The sequence below is a fragment of the Strix aluco genome, chromosome 3, assembly GCF_031877795.1.
Source record: "Strix aluco isolate bStrAlu1 chromosome 3, bStrAlu1.hap1, whole genome shotgun sequence".
Taxonomy (NCBI): Eukaryota; Metazoa; Chordata; class Aves; order Strigiformes; family Strigidae; genus Strix; species Strix aluco.
Window position 1 is genome coordinate 65,133,969 of NC_133933.1, and position 26,022 is coordinate 65,159,990.

Sequence of the window (26,022 nt, forward strand, 5' to 3'; positions counted from 1 at the left end):
GTGACACCCTATAATACAAAAAAGCTCTTCTTCCATGAAACTTCAGAGCTATATTGTCTGAGAAACAAGTTATAAGGCTTCTCACTGATTGTATCTTCCAGCCAATGATGTTAAAGAAGGCATCTCCCAATGAATGAAAATATTTGCTAAGCATAATGGAGAAAACAGCTCTTTCATCAGACTGTGGCTGACATAACCTGGCATCTACAAACTTTGTTACTGGTGCTATTGCACAACACACAACAAACAAACAAAAAAGGAATCCAAACTGGCCTCTCAGTTTAAAATAAGATTGCAGTGCTGACAGAAATAGACAGAGAGACATCTTTTTTCTGATTTTCATTATTATGACAATGATGATGATGATGAAGAACAGGGTAAATCTGATCTGCCACTTCCAAAGTGACAAACACAGAACACCAGTGGCACTTTACTGAACACTTTTCAGAGAAGGAAAGAGCATTACCTTCATGAAAGTACTCATAGCCTTTATTGAAGATGTGATGGTCTAAGAAGTTAAAAGAGGCAAGTCTGAAAGGTAGCATCTTTTATTAGAGGCAGTATCTTCTACTAGACAAGTTAATAAAGCTGGAAAAAAGGATGAGGCTTTTAGAAAAGCAGGCTTCTTTCACTGTAAGTGTGTCTGTTTCTGCAGCCATTAGCTGACCTAATGAAAGATATTCTCTCTCCTTTCACACCATGCCATTTTGATAGAGGAAAACAGAGTTCTTCCAAGAGAATACATAAAGTTCTTTACATGGTGGCCATATTATCCTTTACATACAAAATGACTAATACTGAGTAATTGTTGCTGTCACATTTACCTAAGATATTTGAGTAGTAGTATTTAGATCATATTGTGCTTTGTGAATATGATGTCTGAAAATTACTGTTTGAAATCTGATTATGGCATTTCACTTTCCCTGTGGAGACCAGTAAAATATGCTCCAAGAACCTGAACCAAATTTACCTCAGGAAAATCTGGGAAAAGTACATTGAAGACTGACATAGATCTCTTACTAGCTTCCCAAGCAGCGCACGTTTTCCTTTTTGTTTTTAAGCCAGGTCTGATTTACTTGTAAATGTTGGTTTTGAAAGAGTTCTGAGAATTCCTCCTCCCCTTTTATATTTTATTCTCTTCTGTCTCCTTCTTCCATCATTCAGCCTTAAAAGAGTTACAGAGCCAGACATGTACCAAAGGTACAGCAGCTGCTGTGATTAAAGTTTAATATAGCATGCCACCTCATTAGCAGGTCTGTGTTCAGGAAGGAACATTGTGGAAATGGGCTGATGTTGTTCATGTCAAGCATTTTTATAGAACTTCAGCCTCTAAGCAGAACAGAAGGAATTAACTGTCCTTGCATGTCCAATGATTCACACGGATTCACCTATTCTTTACATTCAACTGAGCTGACCTTTAAAGACACCTAAGGAATTCTTCTATGTGGGTATTTCTGAACTATTAAACCATCACTAAGTGCTGTAACAAGTGTTTCATTAACTAGTAGCTGCTGGATTTTGCAGTTTGATGTTACAATTTTTACCTACTAATCTCAAAGTATCTAGTCTCAAAATAGCTTATTGGAAAAAAAATGAGTAACAGTCAGTTCCTTTATTTACAGATGTACCCACTTCTTATCCTGGTTAATATTTTACTGTCAAAATGTGCAGGAGGAAAAGAGATGGAGAAAGAAATGAAAGCAGTCGATTAATTCAGTTTTGATATAATGGAGACTATTTGGAAAATGTACTATCAAGGGAGTGATCACATTTTTTCCACATATTGCATGTAGAGGACACCCACACACTTGATGAGACTAAAGAATTCCTTTCCTTGCTATTTTTTATTGCAGTTCACCCAGATTAAAAAACCCAAGGAAAATGAAAATTTCCCAAAGATGAAGATGTAAAAATGACCTGGGCTTCTTACCTTGGCAAAGGCTTCCCAGGTTTGCACAACTGGTTGGTTCAATTGTAGAAGAGGGAATTAGGTATGAGCCTTTAGAAGAAGAAAGTAAAATAATTAGAAAGGTTTGGCTACTGGGCATAAAACTATCATATCTCAAAATATATTATACTTTTCAGTGACACACTCTTCTTCCTAATTTCTTTCAGTGGCAAAACTGATACTGCCATTTGCCTATAAGACTTATGTGTTTTCATTTTCTGTTGCGGCTGAGGGATCCATGAAAACCCTGCTGACTTGCCAGGTACAGTCACTTATGTATCCCGCCCCAGTTTTCTTAGCTTTCTCTAAATAACATGACATCGAATGCCACTTGAGTGTACTCTGTGAAATGGCTTTAAGCAGAGGGGTCACTATGGCCATGGGATTCATGCAATCTTCATGAGTAGTAACATGCACCTTGGAGAAGCAACCATGTTCCACTGCTGTAGCACAGGTTACCCACCACACACTTCTGAGTAATCTGCCTGTGACTGACACCAACCAGATAAAAGGCAATTAAACTTGTTCCTTTGCCCAGGGCGTGGGCGTGATTAATATTCTGGTATGCATGATTTATAAGCAGATAATGTTATAAGTCTGTATCTCCACTGAATTATTCATAACAACATGCACATACTTAGATGATCTGGAGACAAAACCAGGGCATATGAGAATGACTACAGAAAAAGAACTGGTGGAACTACATTAATTACACCTATCCCAGCAGTTCAACTTCAAATACAGCTGCTTTTGCACCCTGTGTTGAAAATAATGGGTCATAGAGCATGGCACAATCTGAACCTACTGGGAGTGTTGCCCTTTTAGCTTTCGCTTTACCACTTCAGAATCATACTGATCCAATGAGGTTCTCACATGAAACATTGTGTCCTTCCATAAAATTAAAGAGCTACTACCCATCAGCTGGTAGATAGGGAAGTATTTCCTGTGATGCAACAACAAAGATAGAGCATGGAGCCTTGACACAGAAATCATGTCACGCCACACATACCATTACATGTATTGGTGACAAAAACAGGGCAGAATTTAAAACATGTGATCCTCAAAAAATATTAAAGCTCAGCATTTTTTTTTTTTTAATGGATTAAGAGATACAGGCAACTTCACTTCCTTGGTACACTTCATATGGACTCCAGGAAGGATGTTCTAAGCGAACGTACTACCTCCTGAGTGACATTTTTTTTTTCCCAAAAAATATTTGCTCATGTTAAACAGTCAATATCGAAACGTGCTGTAAGTTATCTCCTCTTGGTTCTATATCATGAAAAGATCACCTGAAAGTTGGCTTGGAGAATCTGTGGATATTCATATGTTCTTCTGTGAGAATTTAAAAAAAGATTGTGATTTGGTGAAACTAAAAAAAATCCAATCCAACTTTACAAAACATTTAAGTCAGAAGACTGTTGTATTTGGTTTGCATGGCAAGGTTTGGGTAGCAAGGGCGCTACAGGGGTGGCTTCTGTGAGAAGCTGCCAGAAGCTTCCCCCACGTCCGACAGAGCCAACACCAGCTGGCTCCAAGACAGACCCACCACTGGCCAAGGCTGAGCCCATCAGCAACAGCAGTAGTACCTCTGTGATAACATATTTAAGAATTGAAAAAAAAACCCTGCACAACTGCAGCCAGAGAAGAGAGGAGTGAGAGTATGTGCGAGAAACAACTCTGCAGACACCAGACACTCTGCAGGTCAGTGAAGGAGGAGAGGGAGGAGGTGCTCCAGGTGCCAGAGCAGAGATTCCCCTGCTGCCCGTGGTGCAGACCATGGTGAGGCAGGCTGTGCCCCTGCAGCCCATGGAGGTTAGCGGTGGAGCAGATCTCCACCTGCAGCCCATGGAGGAGGAGCCCACGCCAGCACAGGTGAATGTGTCCGAAGGAGGCTGTGACCCTGTGGGAAGCCCACGCTGGAGCAGGCTCCTGGCAGGACCTGTGGCCCCATGGAGAGAGGAGCCCACGCTGGAGCAGGTTTGCTGGCAGGACTTGTGACCCCATGGGGGACCCACGCTGGAGCAGTCTGCTCCTGAAGGACTGCACCCCATGGGAGGGACTCACGCTGGAACAGTTCGTGAAGAACTGCAGCCTGTGGGAAGGACTCATGTGAGAGAAGTTCATGGAAGACTGTCTCCCATGGGAGGGAACCCACACTGGAGCAGAGGGAGAGAGTGAGGAGTCCTCCCCCTAAGAAGGAAGGAGCAGCAGGGACATGTGATGAACTGACTTCAATTCCCATTCCCAGTCCCCTGCTGGGCGGGAGGAGGTAGAGAGTATCGGGAGTAAAGTTAAGTCTGGGAAGAAGGGAGTGGTGAGGGGGAAGTGTTTTAAGATTTGGTATTATTTCTTATTATTCTACTCTCATTTGATTGGTAATAAATTAAATTAATTTTTTTCCCCAAGTCAAGTCCATTTTGCCCATGAGGGTAAGTGGTGAGTGATCTCTCCCTATCCTTTTCTCAACCCATGAGCCTTTTGTTATATTTTCTCTCCCCTATCCAGTTGAGGAGGGGGAGTGATAGAGCAGCTTTGATGGGCACCTGGCATTGAGCCAGGGTCAAACCACCACAACTGTGTACTTTAAAGAGGAATATTTTCACTGAATATATTCAATAAGCTTTTAAAAGTTTTAATTGGGTTGAATTCTGGCCAGACTAGACTTTCCCTCAGTGTCCGCTAAAGAAAATATAATGATTTGGATGCAAACAGATACTTGGCATAAGCTGCTTTATGAAGCCAAGTGGCATGGTCACACTTTGTGTGGTATATCTCACTCCAAATGTCTGAAACTCAGACATCTGTATCTGCTCGTCACACTAGATTTTCTTTATAGTCTGTGGAGAGGAACAGGCACTCCTACAGCAAAAGATCTTCTGACTTCACTGGGACATCTTCTCCTGTATGAGATGCACTGACCTTTGGAACAGCCTTTTTCATTCTACTATTCATAAACAGCACTGAGGGCAATTAGCTCAGCCTGAAACATCATTCAGCTGCCTAAGGGAGACAAATCCCACCCTGAGTTAAATCTGACAGCGAAATCAAGAATTTTTCTGGTCTTTAGGAATGAAGGTCACATACAAGGTGTACATGAAGCAAATGCAATTGCAGGCATAGACAGACATGTGGCCACGTTACCCTTAAAATGAGTAGATCATATAGGTATAGCCAGTGCAGGCTCCAAAATAAGTACCAGAAGTTGATTAAATGCTCGTCAGTTTGCCTGCATTGAGTTCTGAACTGGTGTTGTTACACCACTATCGTTACCTAGGCTACTTGTTTTAAAATTAGCCTGGATAGCCAGCCTGTGTACATATACCTTTAAATGCAGGCTGTGCGACGGTACACCAATAAAAACAGAATTCTGTCAAGTCTTACAGAAACACCCCACCATGATTACACAGCTGTGAAAACATTAGTTTAAGGAATAAACTAGGAGAAGGTAAAACTATGAAAAGATTATCTGGAACAATTTGCTAGTGTTTTTATGCTCTGTAAATCTACTTGTAAAAGCTTTGTCTGAGAAAACATGAAAATATCACCCCTTGAAAAATGTAGGCACTGTTCAGGCACAGGTATGTTGAGATCACTGCTAAATGCTTGGTTTGTTTTTTAAGTTACATGCTGCTTCCTGAGGAAGCATTATCGGAGCTGTGCAAAAACCTCTTTTCTGCATAAATCCTTCTACTGCTGCTAAATGAACCCTAATCAGTGAAGAGTCATCTCCCCACTGTGGTTGATAGCCTGACTCATCAACTTTCCTGTTGAAGACTGGTTTTACAATGAATGCTTTCATTCAAGAAGATGAAGGGAAGAAAGTTCTAACAATTCCATCTCTGGGATTAGTAACCATTTTGAAATGGCACTGCACCCAGTATTTTCTTTTAGGAAATACCCTGGTTCAGGAAAGCCTGTATCATAGGGGGTGATTTAACACCTTCAAAAAAAAAAAAAAAAAAAAAAGACTGACTAGTGAGTTAGTTTTCTCATAGGCTTAGTTAGAGAAAATAACAATGCTTATATACAGATACATTTGAAGTGGCTTGTATAGACATCTGTGCCTAATATACAAATGCTAAAATACATTTTCTAAAATAATGTTCTGCTGTAAGGAAACCCATTGAACAATGACATTCCAAGGAATAAAGCTGTGGAATGAAAATAAGTGTATCGTTTCTATGACCACAGCTGTGATATTACATTTGTGTCACAGGACTGTACAGTCTTTAACAAAAAGGACAAGACCCGTACTCCACTCAAAATTAAATGAGACCTCAACGTTCACAGATGTCTTAGCAGGTTGTTTAGTAAAAGTTTTGTGGTAGTCTTCACAATGTAATGGTATAAGAAGAGTAAGGTTTTCTGCTAAGTTATTTACTGTCAGATCAGTTCATACTGATGCAAAAGCAACAACTTTCTTGTCCAGAACACCTTCATTAGTCAAGGTCAATGTTCAGATCAGCCTTTTCTTTGTTCTGGTTAAGGGGTGAAGGCACTTAGTTGCTTGTGTTTTATAGAGGTGTTGCTTAAATTTTTTTAGCAGAGGCATGCTGAGAGCTGTCCCACTGAGTCTAGCTGTGAATGAGTACCTATGTTTTGGTCTAAGTAAGCTAAAGCAAGCAAGATGGGTTTTTTTTAGCCACCTTAATCCCTCATGAGCTATTGGATACAGAAACTAGCATGCCTTAATGATGCCAGCTTCTGTTTCAAACTAGGGATTCTCAGAGCGCTGGCAGATGCTCTGTCAGGAGATGCTTATATTGACTTTATTAGTTTAAACATAGTTTAAATAAGTAGTAATGTGTCAGGGGAGCAAGAAGGCAAAATTGGAGAGGACAACATTAGATATGAAGAGACCCCACAAGGTTCAGAAAGAAACAATATTTGTAACTATTTACTTTGACTTTTTTTGTATAACAAATGTGTATTTGCCTCAATAGGAAGGCTCAAACTCTGTGGACATGGAGTTTGATAGCAACTAATTTTCACAAGCATCATATGTGTGTGTATATGCTACTCCTGGCTATGATTCAGATTTTCTCCATGCATTTTATAATTATCCAAATATGTCTAAAGTTGTTACTAACCAAAACATTCTTTTTTAAGAAAAAAGAAGACTAATAATACTGGTCCAAAGTCACAAAGATTTTACAGTTTTGATTATTTTTCATCTGGAAAAGTGTTTCAGTAGAAAATTGTCAGCCTGCTGTAATAACATATACATACATAAAAATTACATCTGGACACTTATGAGAATGAAGTGTCTGAGCCATGAAATGAGAACAGATTGAACAATGTATTGAAATTTATCTTTTGGAGAAATCTACAGGAAGACAGACCTTCAGTAATTACCAATTAAAAGAAGGACTGATAATATGTCATCAGGAAGATAAAACCTGATGATTTTGATCTAAAACTTTTCCTTCCTGTCTGCCTCCTCTAATTTAATCTTGTACTTTTCGTTCTCATATGCATTGTTGTTTTGTCACTGCTTTTGCTGGCTCTGCACACACAGCACGAGGCTAGCAAGTGCTCCTTCTGGCTAATAAAAGGGCCAAAGGGCAGGTACAAAACCATTTATTGAACGGTTAGTTAACACACTTTTTTTTTCCCTCCAGAGACCACTGTAATCTTACCTGAGGCTTGCAGGCACTTGTCTGTCACCCCCATTTTGTATCAGTAGAAGGTCAATAAACAATTTAGGAAAAAATTCGATCTGCAGATCAACTAAAGCAGTAGCTCAATATACCTAGGGGACCTGTTCTTCTCCCTTAGGGAATAAACTCTATATCCTTTCCAGCCTCTGTGTATGGTAAGAGTTGAGCTAAAGTCTAAGAAAGGTAAGACTTAGCCATTTCTCTTTCACAGGAACTTTTTTTTTTCCATGTTGGTATATAATATGTTCAGCACAATGCAGGAGTGTTGGGGGAAAATAAGCAAAAAAGATTTGGCAAGGCATACTCACCACAACTCAAATTGTTTTCTGCTTTCAGTGCTGAAGTTGGAATACTCCAGAATTCATTTTCCCAGTCTACAATGTTTCCTTTCACATTGCAGCTGAGGTTGGCCAGTGTTTGCGCATTCATGGTGAAATTCCAGAGGCGGAAGTTGTAAATGTCCCCATTTAGAGAGCTCACTTCATTGCTGTTAGAGCCCAGCACCAACCTCCCGTTTCCAGGGATAACTTTGCCAAAGATACCCGGACAGTACGCTATATGATAGGTGCTTTTGGCATATATACCTATACTGCCTGAGAAGCTGTCCCCTACGACACAGAGCTGTTGAAATGTTCCCGTAAAAAACTCTGCATTTCGGGGAAACGCATTTTCAAGGACGCACTGCGTGCCTGAGATGGACAGAAAATGGCCTTTTGTGGTCTTCCCAAAGCTGAACAATTCTGTTGACAACTCATCGGTGTAGGAGAAAACCTTCCAGTCATCGTTGTCATCGCTGCTGCCCTTGGTGGCTTCAAAGCACAGTGTAAACTGGCTAAGCTCTGGCACTGAGACAGTCTCTGCCACGGACACAACATCGATGTCGGGAACCTGGGGAATGATGACTTTCTGATTCCTCAGAGACACGGCAACTAGAACCAAGAGCAGATACATAAGTTAACAAAAAAATAAATTCGTCATATAAAGGCAGACTGACAGCTGGAGTTAAAGTAACATTTATTAAATTCATCAGGTGGTTTTTATCACTGTAATATACCAATATTACACAAGAAAGGTAATTTGGCTTGGGAGTGCACTCAGCTGAAAATATCCAGAGTTCCTTTCCAATGGCATGGAGAAAGCTGCGCTACACACAGTTAACAACCCCTCAGGTTGCATTAAGAGCAATATTAGGACTTATTATCTACTAACATCCAACTCTGCCCCAGCTCACTTTATAAAAATTACTACACATTCATCTAGTAAGGATGCATTAGGCAATGGAATAAACCAGTTATTTGAAAAACACAGTATGACTTGGTTTTAAGACACATTTTAATTATTTGTCTGCACAACTGCATTTCACCAGTGAAGTTCAGGCCTTGCTTCTTTTAAACATGGCAATAGAAAAAAGCTCCCATTACATTCCTTGGCAAACTGAAGCCTTTTGTTCCTGAATTCAGCTAACGGATTTCTGCAAAGCATTAGGCATCTTCTCATTTTGTCCCCAGCAGCCTTCTCGTTGAATAGTGCAATCATGTTCATGAATATTTATATCCAAGCTGTTCACTATTTGCAAATATTTGGGTCAGTAGTTTTGGATCTTGCACAGGTATCTAGAAATGGCTAGTCCTCTTGCATATATACACTGCAACAGGGTATTTAGGCATGGGCAGAGTTACTCTGTCTCTAATTGTTATTAAGTATTCTAATTTGCACTGGCAAAATAGCAGTAACCAAATGTGAAAAACATTATCACATAACGTATGTTTTTTCTCCATGAATATATTAATGACAATTCTGATCACTCTACTTTGGAAGAACATTTTTTTTTTCAAAATAAAGTGTCAATATGCTCAGTTTTATTGTCACATTTATGGCAGCAAAATTCTTCTAGCAAATTTCTCCACAGAAAGAAGTTTCAGATTATCAGTCACGCAAAGGCATCGAGGTCAACACGACCAGATTGTGGCAGCCCTTGGTTTTAGTTGTGGCTCCACAGTTCTGTGACAGACCACAGCTCCAGAAAATGTCTGCTACCTCTTTTTACACATTTTCATAGTGTATATGCTGGAAGTGAAACTGTTTTTTGCTAGACCTGAAGAATAACTGCCACGAAAGCCTGCCTCTGCTGCTTTTTAGAACCCCTAGCTTACTTGCAGTCCCCTGTCTCACATCTTACATGTCCCTTTACACATAAGCAAGTGAGGAGTCCCTAGACTGTATTTTACAATCCCTTGCAGGGATTGTGCCTAGTCTCCCCTGGGATTTTTAAGTGATGCCACAACACGTACATTAATTACTACACCTGCTCCCTTTACAGAATGAAATAAAAACCTTTCAATATGAGAGGGTAAGACATGTGAGGGAAGGCTGACTGTCATGTCACACTCAGGAGAAGAAGCAGATATATGGGGTATAAGGATTCTGTGTAGTCTCTGGTATTGCAATTTCCCCTTTGCCAGCCGCTTGCAAAGATTCTGAGCTCCAAACTACCGTATTTGGATATACACACGGACATAATTTGACCAATATATTATACTGTAAAATAACATAAAGCATGGCACATTATCTGCCAACCCGGCAACTGAAGAATGGGAGGGAAAAGAGAAAAATACCAGGCTTTTGTAGTTACTGGATTTACTTGGATTTTTTTTTCTTCCCAAGGGCGAAAGTACACTGTAACAATTTTATAGATAGAAAATGTGTTCAACTCTTCCTTGAAAACAGGGACATTTTTTTCATGGGTTAATTATACTGTAAGCTTCTTTACATAACATGGAAAGTGTTCCAGAAGTGTAAGGATTCATGACTTGGAAAGAGAAGAAAGCTCATTCATATGAGCACTCTCCAGCCTGTGTTAGGGTGGTCAGGCAAGTTACAGACCACCTGATCACATTTAAACAGTATAGGAAGGCAAATAAACAGGGAGAACATTGCTCTGGTACTGAACAAGCCTACTCAACTTTTCTGTACTCATCTGACAGATTTAACCACCTTCCCCATACAGTGAAAGGATAAAACTGACAAGTATTTTGTCCATATGGAGAAAACAATCCTGACATCAACATTAAGTACAGATCTCTTTCCTGATTACTGTTGCACAGCCAGTCATCATACTGATGAATTTCAGATGTTAGTACTGGAGAAACTGGTTATTCTATGCAGAAGAATATACATATAATCTTGGAATATTCATCCAAGCGTTTAAACTACTTTCAGAACGATGTTAAATTGTTTCTGTTAGGAAGATAACTGGGTTACAATGAACAGGGTTTTTTTTGGACACACTGCTATTTACTCATGCAGAATGTACAAAAGTCTTGGCTGCCCGGACGCAGCAGGAGCAACCAGCAACAGGCAGTTTACTGTTCTGAGATCTGCATCTGCTTTTACGGGAGTGCTGGGACAACACGAGGCCTGCCTCTGTTGCTTTTTAGAGCCCCTAGCTTGCAGCCCCGTCTCACACCTTATATGTCCCTTTACACATAAGCAAGCCAGGAGTCCCTAGACTGTATTCTACAATCCCTTGCAGGGAAAACTGCTTTCCTGCCAGTTGATAGGCTTTTCAGCATTGCTCAGTGCTTGAGGAGTGGCTTCTGCTGGTCCTAGCTTCACTGCTTTCATCTGCTCTTCCACTGATGCTGGAAGAAATGCATCAACTTTAATGAGGTCTGCAAGGGTCTACATACCAAATACCTGTTTATGAGTTTTTTTGTAACTACGTCACTGAATTGTGTTTTTCATCTGGGCTACTGCAGTAATGCTCAACAGTATGTTAATTTTACATGACATTGTCTGAAGCATTTCTGTACTAACAGAGGTCTGTTGGCTCTCCTTCCTCTCCTTTCGGTGACAGTGAATTCTACTCACTTGTGGAGCTACTCAGCTGGCGTAGATTGACATAATTCCCCTAAGACTAGCAAAGCTGCATTCATTTACTGCAGCTGAGGATATGGCCCATCCATCTGCTGCTGGTGTGTGGCAGGAGGTGACAATCAGGAAAGCCAACATTTGTGGGGGCAGCCAACTTGTTATGGATTACAGGACATGCTCCGAGAAACTCATTTTAAAACTGGTCTTACATAAAACCAAGCAGTCACATGAAAGCTGTTCTATTCTCCACTAACTCCCTCCCAAAACTCACTTACTCTCTTATATATGTCTGTGCCCACATATATTTTGTCTTGCATACATATTGTATATTAGGACACACCATTAATGTCTTTTTAAATGCCATTTCTAGATAGCAAATTGCTGTGTGTCTTTGAACGGCCCTTTACTTTCCAATTTTGCGTTACTTTGTGAAACTCAAAATTGAACAAACACTTTATTTTATTATTTATATATGATCATTTCTGAGAAATGAAAGAAAATATGAATACAACACTGTTCCCCTCGCTCTGGGAGAAATTGATGATTTTACCCAGGTACCATGTTTGTTGTAGTAACAATGGTGTCAGCTTGACAAAGGAGCTTTGAAATTCCATTGGGGACCTGAAGTGAGGGGGTGTGTAATCTCTTCAATGGCTTTGGGAATTCTTTGCGTAGCACTGACATCTGCCATGCAGATGCACCGTAATTTCAGAGTGTGTGTGTGCGCTGATGTCCTGTTGTCTACATGCTTTTATAACTTGAAAGGAAAGCAGTACATTATCATCCCTTTACCAAGCCCCTTTTCTGTATCCATTGTCAGGTTAAATGTTGCCATGATCTGCGTCTGTAACTATCTTCTGAACCTGATATAATTGCACAACTGTGTGCAATAAGCAGAATATAGTTATAATATGCCATAGATGCATAAAGCCAGCTCTCCTGGCATCCACGGTCAAAATCAAGATGTCAGGTGAGAGTTACAGATTTGAGGTAATGAAACAAAATTCAGCAGCCTTAGTCTAGATGCTTAACTGCAAGCCTTAACACAGAGTTTGTGAAGCAACATATATGTGAAACATTAAAGGTCACTGGTGAAAGTCACTGATACCTCACTCACCACTGGGGAGTATTCTTCTTATTCAAAATGAAAGGATATCTTCCAAGCCTATTTAATGGTGCTATCCATGAGCATAAGGTACTATTCAGTTTGGCATGGAAATAATATTTTTGCTTTCATAAAAATACATTACCTATAGGTATATATACACAAATGGTTCTCTGAGTGTGTCTGTGGACCTTTCCTCTCCTTCTCATTGAACACATCTGAGGGCAATATTGCATCTTTCAATTCCAACTGGAAGTCATCTTATCCCTTATAGCCATACTTAAACATTAAAATATTAAAGAGGAATAAATAAATAAATTTGCATGATCTGATTGCATAGCATTTTTTATGATCCACTTGATTTTATAATTTCTTACAATAGAGCAAGAGCTGTTATTTTCAAATAGAGAAACCTTTCAGAAAAATTCCTTCCACTTTCAGAAGAGAACAGGTGTTCCTAGAATTATTACTACATTCATTTTGTCAGCATGAAAAGACCTCGGGAGAAAGAAGTATTTTTAGCTCTCTGGTATGAGGTTACCTTTCTTCTCAGAACTGCACACAAATTTTGCTGGCATAATCAGGACTACTTTTGTCTTATAATTTCTCAGAGTTACTATCTTAGTTATTTTAAAATAAACAATGCATACTAAATATTAAAATAAAAAAATCATGAGGAAGATGTGCTTGTAACTGAAGAGATAACTGCAAACCTCCCTGCTCTGGGTTTCTACAGCAGCCAGCCAAACAACAGAACACGTGTGCTACAATAATATAAATGCTTAATTCAATACTAGTATTCAGTCTAAGGTGTATGACTTCAACAAAAAGAAAGCCTGCTGAGAACATGCACCTGTAAACTATAACCCTGAAGTGGAATGAATGGTGAGTAGCGTATGAGGCCTATAAGTGATCATTCCAATGACCTCCCTTACCTTGCTGCCCTTTACTGTCATGTGAGAGCAACTTCTAATTACTGCTTTAAACAACAAAAGAAACATCAATCACATGTTATTTGTACCCTTATCTTCTTGGGGAAAAAGTATGAGTGTTCTTTTTTTTGCATTTGTTAGGCTTTTCAAAACGTAAACATTGCTAAGTATTTAAGGAAGGGAAAGAAAGGTCAAGGAACTGGAACAAAAAGGTAGCCATTTTGCAATGCCAGTTCATCCCTGGGAGTTTGTTCTAGAGGCTGAAAACACCCCTGAGAAGTTCTGCCTTCTGCACAAACTCCTCCCCACTGTTGGGTGTTTCACTGGGCCAGAGGTCCAGGCTGGCCTTCTTTCGGGCTCAGCTAAGTTCCCTCTCATGCTCCCCTTTAGGTTTCTATGTCCCTCTGCAGGTATGCTGGTGTGAAGGACAGGTGTCCAGCTTCCAAACCCTCCAGCATAAATCTCGAGGGAAAGGCACTGTTAAGCCTAAAATCTTTGCATATGAAAAGTTTTTCTACCACACTTGATGTCATGTCCCAGAATAAAATATTTTCTTTTCATCCTAGTTTAAAAAAACATATAAGAGAACTCCGTAGTTTTAGCCTGCAGCCTCCCCATTCTTTCCCTTCTCCTGGAGGACTTGATTCCTTCAGGAGGAAGGATGGGAAGGATTCAAGAGGGATGAAATGCTTTGGGTTTACTTACTTCGTACATAGCTGGCATTAAAACCTTTCTTTTGGATACTGAAGTCGCTTTTAAATGACACAATCATTTCATTTCCGGTAGAGTTATAGGATAATCCTTTGGCAGTGATGCCACAAAGGTTCATTGGGCTTTCTCCATTGTCTAATGTCAGTGAATCATAAATGCAGCCCGGAGCTTCTTCAATGTCAAAATCGATAAATGTTAGCTGTATGATGTATCCATGAGGTGCTCGGATGATCCACTTGCACGCTTGGCTGTTAGGATAATCACTGGGGAAGCATGGAGAAGTGAAAACTCCAGAGGGGTCAGTTAGCACGATCCTACAGTCGTAGCATCCGTAAGCTGGAAATAAAACCAGAAAGGCTGGAGGTCAGGGAGAGAGATAACAGGAAAGTAATCACCAACACAATAACAAACTGTATTTCTATACAGAAAAACAGAAACAGAGATGGGAGGAAGAAAAGCAGAAAAAGGCCTGGTTTCTAGTGGGCAAAATGCTGGAGGAATAGTAGAGCAAAAGAATATTTTATGTAAGAAATCCTACACAAAAGAAATATAAATTATACTGCTAAATATTCATTTATGCACACAATATATATCTGCTATGTATATTGACCTGACAAAGGCAAAGCAAAAGCAATATTTTTGAGGTCAGAAAGGTGAATGAATTCTTAAACTGCAACTTCTAAAAAGATGGCTGGTATCATTTACATTTTTTGGCTGCTGGTCTGATGCTGACTGGTGGCTATTCCAGCAGGTCTGTGCCATGCTATTGTTTCCAGTGGAATGTCCCTGGAATGCAGCAGCACAAGACATGGGTTGAAGAGCAGCAGAAACAGCAGCTCTTCATAGCCCTTGAAGGTTAGTCATCAGCATTTCCAGCAAATGCTCTCACCCAGAAGCGCAGCAGTGAGCTACCGTCTTTTGAACGGCAAATTACTGCACTCTTCCCATGCTGACTCAGCTCCATTGGCATATTTGTGGCAGTCAGGCTCTAAGAAATTCTTACCCTATTCCTCATACTTCTTTGCTCACCTGCTGTGCTCATCCACAAGAATTTCAGGCCCAGTTAGTCTCCACAGCTGCATTTCTTGTTTGGTTTACATTTGCTCATATTTACTTAGTGTATTATATGATATAACTACCGTGAACTGCCTGCTGCTAAAATCTGTAACAGTTTGCCAATGCAGCACTAAACAAACTAGGTGGGAACTGAATATCTCCAATAGATAACCAAAGAAACTAACTTGCGCATTTATGCAGAATTATTTTGCAAACATTTAATTAGGCCACAATCCTGTGTCAAGTACTACAAGTATGAAAAAATAGGACAATGTGAACATGCATTATTAGTTGCCCAAGCTAAAAGCAACTAAAAAAGTTGTCAAGTGTAAACTACATATGGAGCATCTATAAAATAGGAATAAATGCAACAAACTTCTCCGAAGAGCCCTTGATGTTTCTTTCTACTGCTTGGGTCCTGATACTGCTCAGTCACATTCAAATGGTGTTTGACCTCAGTAAATGGACCCTGACTCTGAAGAGGCACGGCAAAAAAAGAACCAGTTTACATTTGCAAGGTGAATTGAGAGGTGTATTTTACAGAGTTTTTATAATTGTTATTTGTAATTCACAAATTCATATGGCCCCAAAGAGGTAAAAAGACAATTAATTGGGCTCGCAGAACCAAATACATCAGAGCTGGTTACATTAGAAAAGATCAGTAGGATGCTTGTTTGTTCAAAGGAGAAAAAAAGATTGTCTGAAAGATTTGCTTGTAGCTTTGGGAAGAAGTGGCACTCACGACATTGGAGAACTTGATCTGTGTAGTACAAACAGGAGCCTGTCCCCTCTCAATTTCTCTGCAAATCTTTACAGTCAGAGGACTATTCTCACCTGCCCTGAAACCCTGCTGTTCCATTTATCAACCAGAGAAGGAATATTCACTTATTAGTATGGTGACTACAAATCCTCCAGTTGTAAAAACAGATGACGCCTACATTCAGTGGATTTTTGCACAGATGGGTATCAGTTTTTAGAGAACCACCCTAGACTGAGAGGAGGAGGAACAGGAAAAGCATGTTCTAAGCCACAAGCCGCTGCTGTCTCCTAGTCCAGGGTGAGTAGCCTCTACAGGGCAGAGCAGCTGTAAAACAGCTCCGGCTGGGGCTGCCTCCAGCTGGGACGCTCACCGATTCACGGTCCTGCCTTCCTTAGTGCTAGGATAAGGGCTACAGGGGCTAGGCATTTGGCAGTATGCCGCACCCACTCTCCTACTTATTCGTGCCAGAGAAATAAATGACACAGAGCTATCTGGGCAGTTGAGAGCTTTCCCTGTGCACCCAGATGGACCTGAAGCCAGGGACTAAGGTGTTAAGTGATGTAAATACATATAGGAACATGGGTGTTAATGTGGACTCATTCAGTCTTGGACCCCTAAAGTAAATCTTAAGGGCATTATAAAACGTTGGTGAACCAGAAAAAATATGCCACTTGTGGTAAAAATGTATCTCTCAAATTGGTAGAATATTACATTCAATCTGAGACTGGAAAAGTCAAATTTGACCATCAGAAAGAATACAGACATTCTTAAGAGAAGCCTGCCTTTATTAATTCTGTTGATCACCATCAGCCAAAACAGGACTCAGCTCTTCTATTTATCTCTCTCGAGTATTTATCATTGTTCCTAAACTGTGTAAAAGTCAGTACACGTAACAAAAATACTTTTAGCCCTGCTGTCTTGCTAAATACTAAAACATAACTGTTATGTTATTGTTTTTTATACTCATTTAATCCTTCCACTAACGTATTCTCATTTTATTATATCCATATTGTTTTGTTGGTTTTACAGCACTAATGCAAGAAAACAGCCCCTAAATTTAGATAGGAAAATAAGTGCTCAAAACTTTACATACACAGAAGAAAGAGATTTGGTGAGGAAAATAGTTTACTTTTTTGAAGTGGGTTGGCTCCATTTTGGCATAGTACCTATTCTGTCCATGACTGCAATTTGAAGGGGAAATATCCTGTTTTCATGCAAATGTCCACAGTAGTAAGTAAAAAGAAAAGAAAACAAACAACAAAACTATATATAAACAGAATGGGTTTGAATGGAACTTCTTGCACAGCTTCTCATGAGACAGTTATTTTTCTATAAACACCACCTATTTTATTCATTAAAGAGAAAAATTGCTGTGGCAACCTTAGGTTCCCAGCCAAAGCTGACAGATATTTCGCAATCCCATTGGCCCAGAGCAGTTCTGAACTGTGGATACTGAATACTTGGTGCAATACACACCACAAACATTTCCACAAGCAATCTGAGATATTTCATTGATTTTAATGGGAACAAATTTAGGTGTGATATTCCTGGTCAGGAACCCCACATACACAGAATCTGTCTGTCAAGTATTTTTTATCACCCTAGACCACATGAAATCCACTCTCCAAATATATTTTAGCCAATAAAAGCCTGCATCCTTTCTTTCCCTCTTTTCTTCCCCAAACCAAAATGAATACCGCCCCCCCCCCCCCCCCCTATAGTGAAATCAAGCACTTAATTTCAACATTTCCTAAATCGAAAGTTTCACTGGGCAATTAATTTATCTCCATCTTGAGAATACCCTGGAGTACTGTTTTCATTTCATTATAACTTTTCTTTTCTGCAGGACTCATACTTTCTATAATAAAAGAATAATTAAGTATTTACTTAATTTTTTATCAACACTACACTGAAAAGGAAAACTAATAAATTCCTCTGGAGTACGTAAGAGCTTTCACCAAAGTTATCTAAGCAATTCACAAATGTTAATTGACTTCAGAAGGGGAACTGACTGTAGGGGAAATGGCTTTTTCCCTCCTATCATACCCATTTTGTAAGGATAAAGTTAGGCATGGAGATAATGGGCAAAAATGGCAAAAATTTCCATGGATTTTGGGTTCCTAATCTAAGAAATGAGAGTACTGATTTTCCTTAACTACTTAGTATTTGTACAGGGTTTTATATGTCCAAAGCACACTATCAATGACTTTAAACTGCAGCTGGGAGAGGAGTCTGCCAATCTGGCCCACTGTAGAAAATCCAAAAATGAGTACTTAGTGGCCAATGGAAAATTTTGGTCAAAGCAATTTGGCCATCTTTAATAGGAATTTACCAGTAAAGGCAGGCATAGAATCCCATTCTCATGGTTGCCAATTTTCCTAACCATGAGACACTCCCTCTCTTCTATGAGTCTCCTACCTATTTCACATAAATACCTTTAATTTCTAATAACTTTTAATTTATTTTCTTTTTAATTTTTTATTTCTATCCTATACTAGTCTTTCCTACACCATGCTGAATCATCTGAAGACTGTTCTAAAACTAAGGGGCTAAGGGAAACAGTACGTGACTCATTAAAGATTGCACCATACAAATGGACACGTGCACATGCAAAACCTCATATCCTATGGAACAAAATTGCCCGGTTTGTCCTGTCTACTGATTTTGTCTCCTTAGAGCCCCAGCACAGAATTCCACCAGTTAAACTCATGAAGACACCTGTAGGCACTGAGATATAAAATTTAAAAGTGACTTTCACAAGCCACTTGTGGGCAGCTGAAGCCACAGTCAGACCCAGAGCTACAATGTTGAACTGCAGATTTGGGAAGGAAACATTCCGTATATAATTTCAACCCATATGTTCACACTTCTCTTTTTATGATTTCTTCTTACATGACTAACACATTCCAGCACTTGCTTCCAAAATCTGTGCTAATATTCGTATTTTCCTCTAGCTCCTCATGCTTCTCTGTTTCTCTCCATCGTCAGAATTTTCCCCAAAACCCTCATCTTTTGCCCTATTGTACTTTGACTTCTTTCTCATATCTGAGTTTTGACTTCTATGTCTCCACCTGCTTTCATTGCTGCACTTACCCAACCTTGGAGAAATGCTGGACAACGAATTTTGTTTGGCCAAGAACTTTTTTAAAAGAGCAAAAGCAATCCACTTTGGGAAACTGCCTATTTCAGCCCTAAAGACTTAAAGTTTGTAAAGGTTAGGATCAAAAGAAAACAGGGTCTCTGGGGAAAAATGTCTGCCCTTGCAGTTTGTGCACTATCCGGTTTGTTTTCACACTAAGTTACACCTTGTACAGGGGTTTTTCTTTTTCCAGATGTAGCATGCAGCTGGCCTTCTGTACAGCATTTTCCACCTGACAGAAGTGTAAATGACTACATATGCGTAGGCAGCAGCACAGGATACCAATGATAGCTGGTGTGGGTTGAATTAACACTACTAGTATATTTTTTTAATTCCATTAAAAAGCTCCCTCATAAAAGTAAGATAGAATACTGCTGGATTTCATTTTGGCATAAAAATTAACTCTACGTCTCCCTGTAGAGGACACAACTTTCATATGAAAATATCCTGAAATAAATCTATGTTGCTCTGGGATCCAATTTTCAGAAAATGAAACAAGTTTATGCTAATTCTATTCAAGTGAACAATAAAATCTCCCCTGCCTGACAGAATTAGGCCAATCTTAAACCACAGAAAATCTTAGCTACAGCACCTAGCACTTTAGACGTAAAAAAGAAGTACAGAATTAATTATAATTTGCTTTCATGTAGACATCTGAAAACCTTTAACCACTTTACATATATCTGAAAGGTAGCACTTACAAGGACGGTCATTTTGAACTAAGTCAGAGAGAGCACGAGGATGTGACATGACATTGGCACTTGCAGGATTGTGGCAAAGCCCAAAATAGAAGTGAAACCTTACAATTGTTTACTGTCACAGCATGAAAAAATACCTATTTTGATGAACATTAGGCAGGAAAAAATCTTGCTTTATAATAAGCAATTAATTGTTGGGTTGTTTTTTTTTTTCCTATTTCAAGGATGCCATAACAGAGATATGACCAAACATTAGGTTAAACGTATTTATGACTCCAAACAGATGGGTGAATGAGGTCAGCAATGGGCACACCTGCAGACAAGCAAGAGGAAGGGCCAAACCACCAAAATGTGGGTGGGCTGGAATGGCTACAGAATAAACAAACCTGTGTTGTTCTAGTGAGACACAAACACTAAATTCAGAACAGCTATCACATGGCAAAGACTTCAACAGTAGCTTATCTTCACTTTAAAAAAATCATTTTGGACGTAAAGAGGATCTGTAGATCTACAGAGATACCTATACACAAAATAAGATTATATTAATTGCAGAGAAGTGTCATGTCATTCACTCTGGACATAAAGTAATGCTCTGCTTAGTCACTTGTAAGTTAGTTGTAAGGTAAGATGTATACAAATTTTTATGCAAAACATTAAACACCGCACTCTTCTGCAGCCTCTACACACCAAACCATGATGTCTGCTCTCTGCACAACCCACAATTTGATCGAGTTTTGTCTGAGAAAGTGCAAATAAGGAGGTGTGGCAGGTTTATTTTTGCTTCTTTACTTACTTTCCAAATTGTAGAAGCTGTTTGATCTCCCCAAAAGATCCTTATTTTGCTCCAGTATACTGGCCCTGATAGAAATTACTATCCGCAACACATAATTTAATGTTAGCATGCATTGTAATCCTCAAATTAAAGACAATCCTATTCTAACTATTTAAACATCCCTCTTAAAAAAAAAAAAAAAGGACAAAAAAAGGACAAAAACAACAAAAAGGTATTATCTCTGCAATAAACAGAAGGGAAGTAAGACTCTCATCCTGGTGCGTATAAAAGTTTGTCCCTGCACATATGATGTTACAGGGCTGAGGTCTACTGGTTGAAAATATGATTGCAATGATAATATGGAAACATTTCTACTTCAGCACTTCTACAGTGTGCACAGCCCTAAATTCACAAAAGTCCTGGGCAAATCCTAAAATCTCACAGATATGATTCGGATTTAAGCATGGACTTCAAATTCAGCATCTGTTTAAAGTCCTTTCCTGCACAATGATGCCTTTGAGTCCTGTATTTGAAGCTTTACAGTCCCATCTTCAGCCTTGCAGCCAGCCCCCTCAAGGAGTAATAACTGGACCAACACAGACAAACACCCATTCAGGGAGAGAGATCCACTCTCAAACGCACAGGCATATGAAAAGCTGGTTACCGTGTGATTAAATAATTAACATGAACTGGTTTACACCTGGCCTAATGTCCACAGAGAAATCCATACTCTTCCTTCCCTCCCTTGCCAACCCACTGCGCATATTGTAGGTTCCCAAGTTGCTGATTGACTTTGGGGGAGCAAGAGGTTGATCTTTTACATCAAACTGTGACAGAAACAGTTTCTTCCAATCTTTGAATTTCCTTCCCAAATTACTTTCTGCCTGAAGACCAGGAAAGGCAAGGTTTAATTCTAATTTAGTCTTGAACTTTCTAAAAATGTCACCATGTCAAAGTCTCTTATTCCCTGCCCTCCACACCTAAAAATAGAAGCATTATTCCTCTGAGTAGGGTTCAAACCCATCCCATCATCCTTTGTGTGTTAGTAGGACATTATATTAACTTCCAGCTCTGCAAAGGCGTCAGTAGCGAAGTTTGACACTGGACAACTTGTCTGTGGAGAAATGTATTTCAGCTCACCTCTGGGGGTTTTTAAATTTCTCCAAGCACTGAACAGATAAACTGCTGGTTACTAAATACTTGGCAGTATAGTATAGGTCATTAAAAAATGAAACCCAGTACAATTTAAATAATTCTCTAAACCATTCCTAAAATACTTCTTTATATTAATAGGTGCATAATATATAGAAGCCCAATAGGATAAATATTACCAGTTTTTATGTGAAATCACCTGCACAGACTCATCAGTAACATAACCAGAATAATTAAAAAAATAGAAATCTTGTAAGCTTTATATGAGTGAAACTTTACATTATCCTACTTAAAGATGAAACACAAATGCATTTTGCACAGCATGAGTATAGTAAAGATGTAATTAGGAAGAATCTTTCATCTCCATGTTATTCCTAGTTTATAAATGTGACTTTTTTTTTTGTTGATTTGTAAGAAAACACTATTTTAAGCGCTATTAAAAATTCAGTCCAGACTCTCATTCTGCATCATTCCCATTGCATCATCTGCACAGTACTCCTTGTACCCAGCAAGAATTTAAAGCCTCCATATTCCTGACTGGAAATAGCACATAACCCTGGCAGAGCCTTTTATAATTTAATGAAAGACAAGATTGTGCTCTCACAAAATAATTCAACAATTGGGTTTTGGCCACTGAAGCCAGGAGACAAAGAGAGTACTATGCCCTGGCCAGTCATATCAGCTTCCCTCGCATCTTCTTTTGCTGATGCATTATGTCTTGTAGCATACGCTTTAAATGGCTGAACCGGTTAGTGCACCTAATAATGAAATGGTAGAAAAAAAATCTCCTCACAGGCTAATATATAGATATACATGAAAGTGTAACTGTTGTCTGTGAAGTTACTTATTATTCCTGCTTCCTGTTGCTCTAACCCTTATTGCTTATCAGATTATTAACAAATAAAATTTTTCATCACATGGAATTAGAACTGGTTATTTTCTTTCTTTTGTAAGACAAGAACAAGGCACTTAATGAGATTATATATGGCAAATTGAACACTGATAAAAGACAGTATTTTCTCTTATGTTACAACATCAGCCTGTGGAACTCTGATCTGAAAAGTATCAAAGCAGGGAACAAAATTCAGAAAGCCAACAGACATTTTTCCAAGTATCTAGTAAGACCTCTGAATCCCTCCAGATATATAATAACTGATAAGAAGAGACATAACTGTAAGGAATAGTAAACTTCATGATTTATGCTTGAAACTCAACCAGCTGATCAGGAACAGTATTAACAGCTCTACCTTGATGGGGGGCACGATCCCAGGCTCCAGGACTCAACGGCCCATATGGCTGCAGCACAAGGCTGACGCTGGCACCGCTCAGGCCAGCTCAGCCAGCTCTTCTCCAAACCCTTCCGGGGCACGGCTCAGCAGCCAGCACAGGCCAGGGACTATTCCCAACATGCAACCTGAATACAGATACCCTAGTTTTTATAACTGTGTGCATGCGGGACATGGCACAAGTTGGCCTCTCAGGCAGAGAACAGCTTCAGGCACATCTCATTTACTGGAAAAGGGGTGGCCAGTGCATGTGTGGGAAAGGGATAGCAGCCATGTGAGGCAGAGCTCAAGGCTCTATCTTGTGTATCTTATATAGGAGCCAATAGAGCAGTTCTTGGCTAGTTTTGGTGGTTCAAACACTACACGTAAATCTGGGAGAAACAGGTGGTAGTACATCCTGTTTCTAACACAATAATCAAAATTAACTTTCAGGACACACTTGAGGTCAGTAACAGTAATAATGGAACAAAAAAATCAGGAAGAACAAAGCTTGATTTTCAAATCTGAGGTTAAGACTAGAAAAGCAGAAGTGAGAATAGTAAATCACTGACTCAGGGAGCATTTACCATGAATGCAGGCAGTAACCACCTACTACTAAACCCAGCAGCAGACTTCTTACTAGAACCAAGACAACAGAAGCTGATCTGCACTTCTTCATGACACAACTGTATAACATGGTCCTACACCAAGAGAGATTTTGTTATTTATTTTCCCAGTATATATACCACAGCATGATTCTTAATACTTTTTGTAAGGGATGCAGACGGACTGGAACTTTATACCAATTTAGGGACTACTATTCATACGTAGGCTGTTGAGATTTTAGACAGGATATTTCAGGAAACTGACCTCTTGCCTTCTCAAGACTAGCATCCTAACCAGCCCTCAAACGGAGTCATTCAAGTATTGACATTATCAGCATTCGTTATACACCAGGTCTCCAAAACATGATGATAGTTCTGGAAAGATCAGAGCTGATGCTCTTCACTCTCTGAGAGTGGGATGCTAGCACAATACATTAGAGACTATTACAAATTCAGCGTGTTTCCAGATATTCCATACCATCCTCCCGCCCCATTTTATGCTAGAATTCAGTAGGTATTTACTTCTGTTGGGTTATCATTGCCACCAGAAGCTCTGACTCCTCTTGCTCACTCTAGTGCAAATATCCTACCTCCTAACAGCAACCGACTTTATCACAGCAGTGACTCCAGCAGGTTTTGATTGATCTGGGAAATTGAGGGAACCAGCTACAATAGAAGAAAATATGTTCAGAGCCAGGGTGGGGGCCCTGCACTGCCTGTTTCCCCTTAGTTGTTTGGTTTTGTGCCAATGAAAATGGAAGTGGAAACAAACACACTGACTGGGTAAATCTGCCCTGACCCATATGAGTGGAGTTCACACTGTAGACAAAGTTATGGATTTCCCCCAGAGGGAGGGGGTAATGTGAAAATCCTGTGTTACACCCATTGTAACTTAAGAATATTTTCATTGGCATTCCTGTGATAATCTTATAAAAATAACAGAATTGACTCGCTAGTTTTGGCCCGAGTTGGATTTTTTTTCCACAAAGTAGCAGAAGCTTGGGACAAAGAGTGGTATTGACAGTTCAGTTTAGATATGCTGGTTAAAAAATTATTAACTAGTAAGTATACGGGCTAGTACAATAAGCACATAGGCTAACACACAGGTCAGTAAAGGGAAGATTATGTTAGGGAAGGGATAGGGTGGAAACAGGTGAGTTTTTTGTGAGGTTGCTGCATGTAACATAATAGTTCCAAACTGACATCTACATATCACAGTCCATCACAAATCATACTGAGATTTGCATGAAGAATGGTCATCAAGAAAGTTGGATTTCTGTCCACTCCAGCAAGTTCTGGCTGCTGGCTCCTAGATGTTCAGTTGCTGCACTGTTACAAAGAGGATCACATCCTCACCTGAGTAAATCCATGAGCACAATTAGCTTCAACACAAGTTGCACAAGCTGAGGAGCTGTATGGCTAAGTAAATTCTTGGATATCATTCCTGCAAGCATCATGCTTCCCTGGGAAGCTGTTAAAAAAAAGAGTGGGAAAACAGCTGACAATCTTTTAGTGAGGTGTGGTTTGTAGGAATTTGAGATCCCACCAAACTGCACAGATACCAGTTAAAATAACGTTATATCTGGGCACAGGTCATGTTCTTAGTAAAACTCAGTCATATAGATGCATACAAGAAATACATTTCCTCTACATATACATTGGACACAGACTAAAAAAATTGTTAGGATGAAATCTCTGGGTAACAGAATATTTTGTGCAGTGAAAAGTGGAAAATACTGCCTCTTCAGTGGGCGCTTTACCCAACAAATACAACACACACCCAACATCCAAAGCAGTTTCCATTTGAGCCATGATGCATTCAACATCTTTAACTGCTTATAAGAGGACAGTTCAATTGAAGAGTTTTCTTTCCCAGGCTGCAGTGTTGGAATGCCTTTTCTGGCTGCTACTATCAGTATTCTGAATAAGCGTCATTCTTAACTCTTATGAAGGCTTCTAGAAAACACAAGGTAGGGAGGGTTATTGTACTGCTAGTCAGTGATATTCTTCAAGTTTTGTGTGTTTATAGGCCAAATTTTGGATCTGGAAGTTTTTTTAGAATTTTTTAAATATCCCAGAAAAATCTGTTACCAGTGACACGGATCTCTTGCAGTAGAGGTTGAAACTATGGTTTGCTGGCATTTAACAAGATACAGAAATTATGCATAATTACTTTACACTGGAATATACTATTATAATACAATACCAAGGCATTCTAGACATACTGGGAAACACCGACTCAAAATTGATTTCGTACAGACCCTCTGAATCTTTTTTATAGTTTTATTACCTGTCCTTTCTACTAGTTTTCAAAGTATCTCAATATGATTTGGGCTATTTATG

General features: G+C 39.4%; 1 protein-coding gene across 2 annotated transcripts in view; it reads right to left on the bottom strand.

The window, feature by feature from the left end:
- Positions 1-26,022, bottom strand: part of ADGRG6 (adhesion G protein-coupled receptor G6) — a 113,721-nt gene that overhangs the window by 56,101 nt on the left and 31,598 nt on the right. For both annotated transcript variants that reach the window (XM_074818914.1, XM_074818913.1), the window contains exons 3-5: positions 14,227-14,568; positions 7,920-8,540; positions 1,931-1,999 (exon numbers count right to left, since the gene is read on the bottom strand). In XM_074818914.1, the coding sequence (XP_074675015.1) occupies positions 1,931-1,999; positions 7,920-8,540; positions 14,227-14,568 (1,032 nt within the window). The remainder of the gene's footprint in view (positions 1-1,930; positions 2,000-7,919; positions 8,541-14,226; positions 14,569-26,022) is intronic.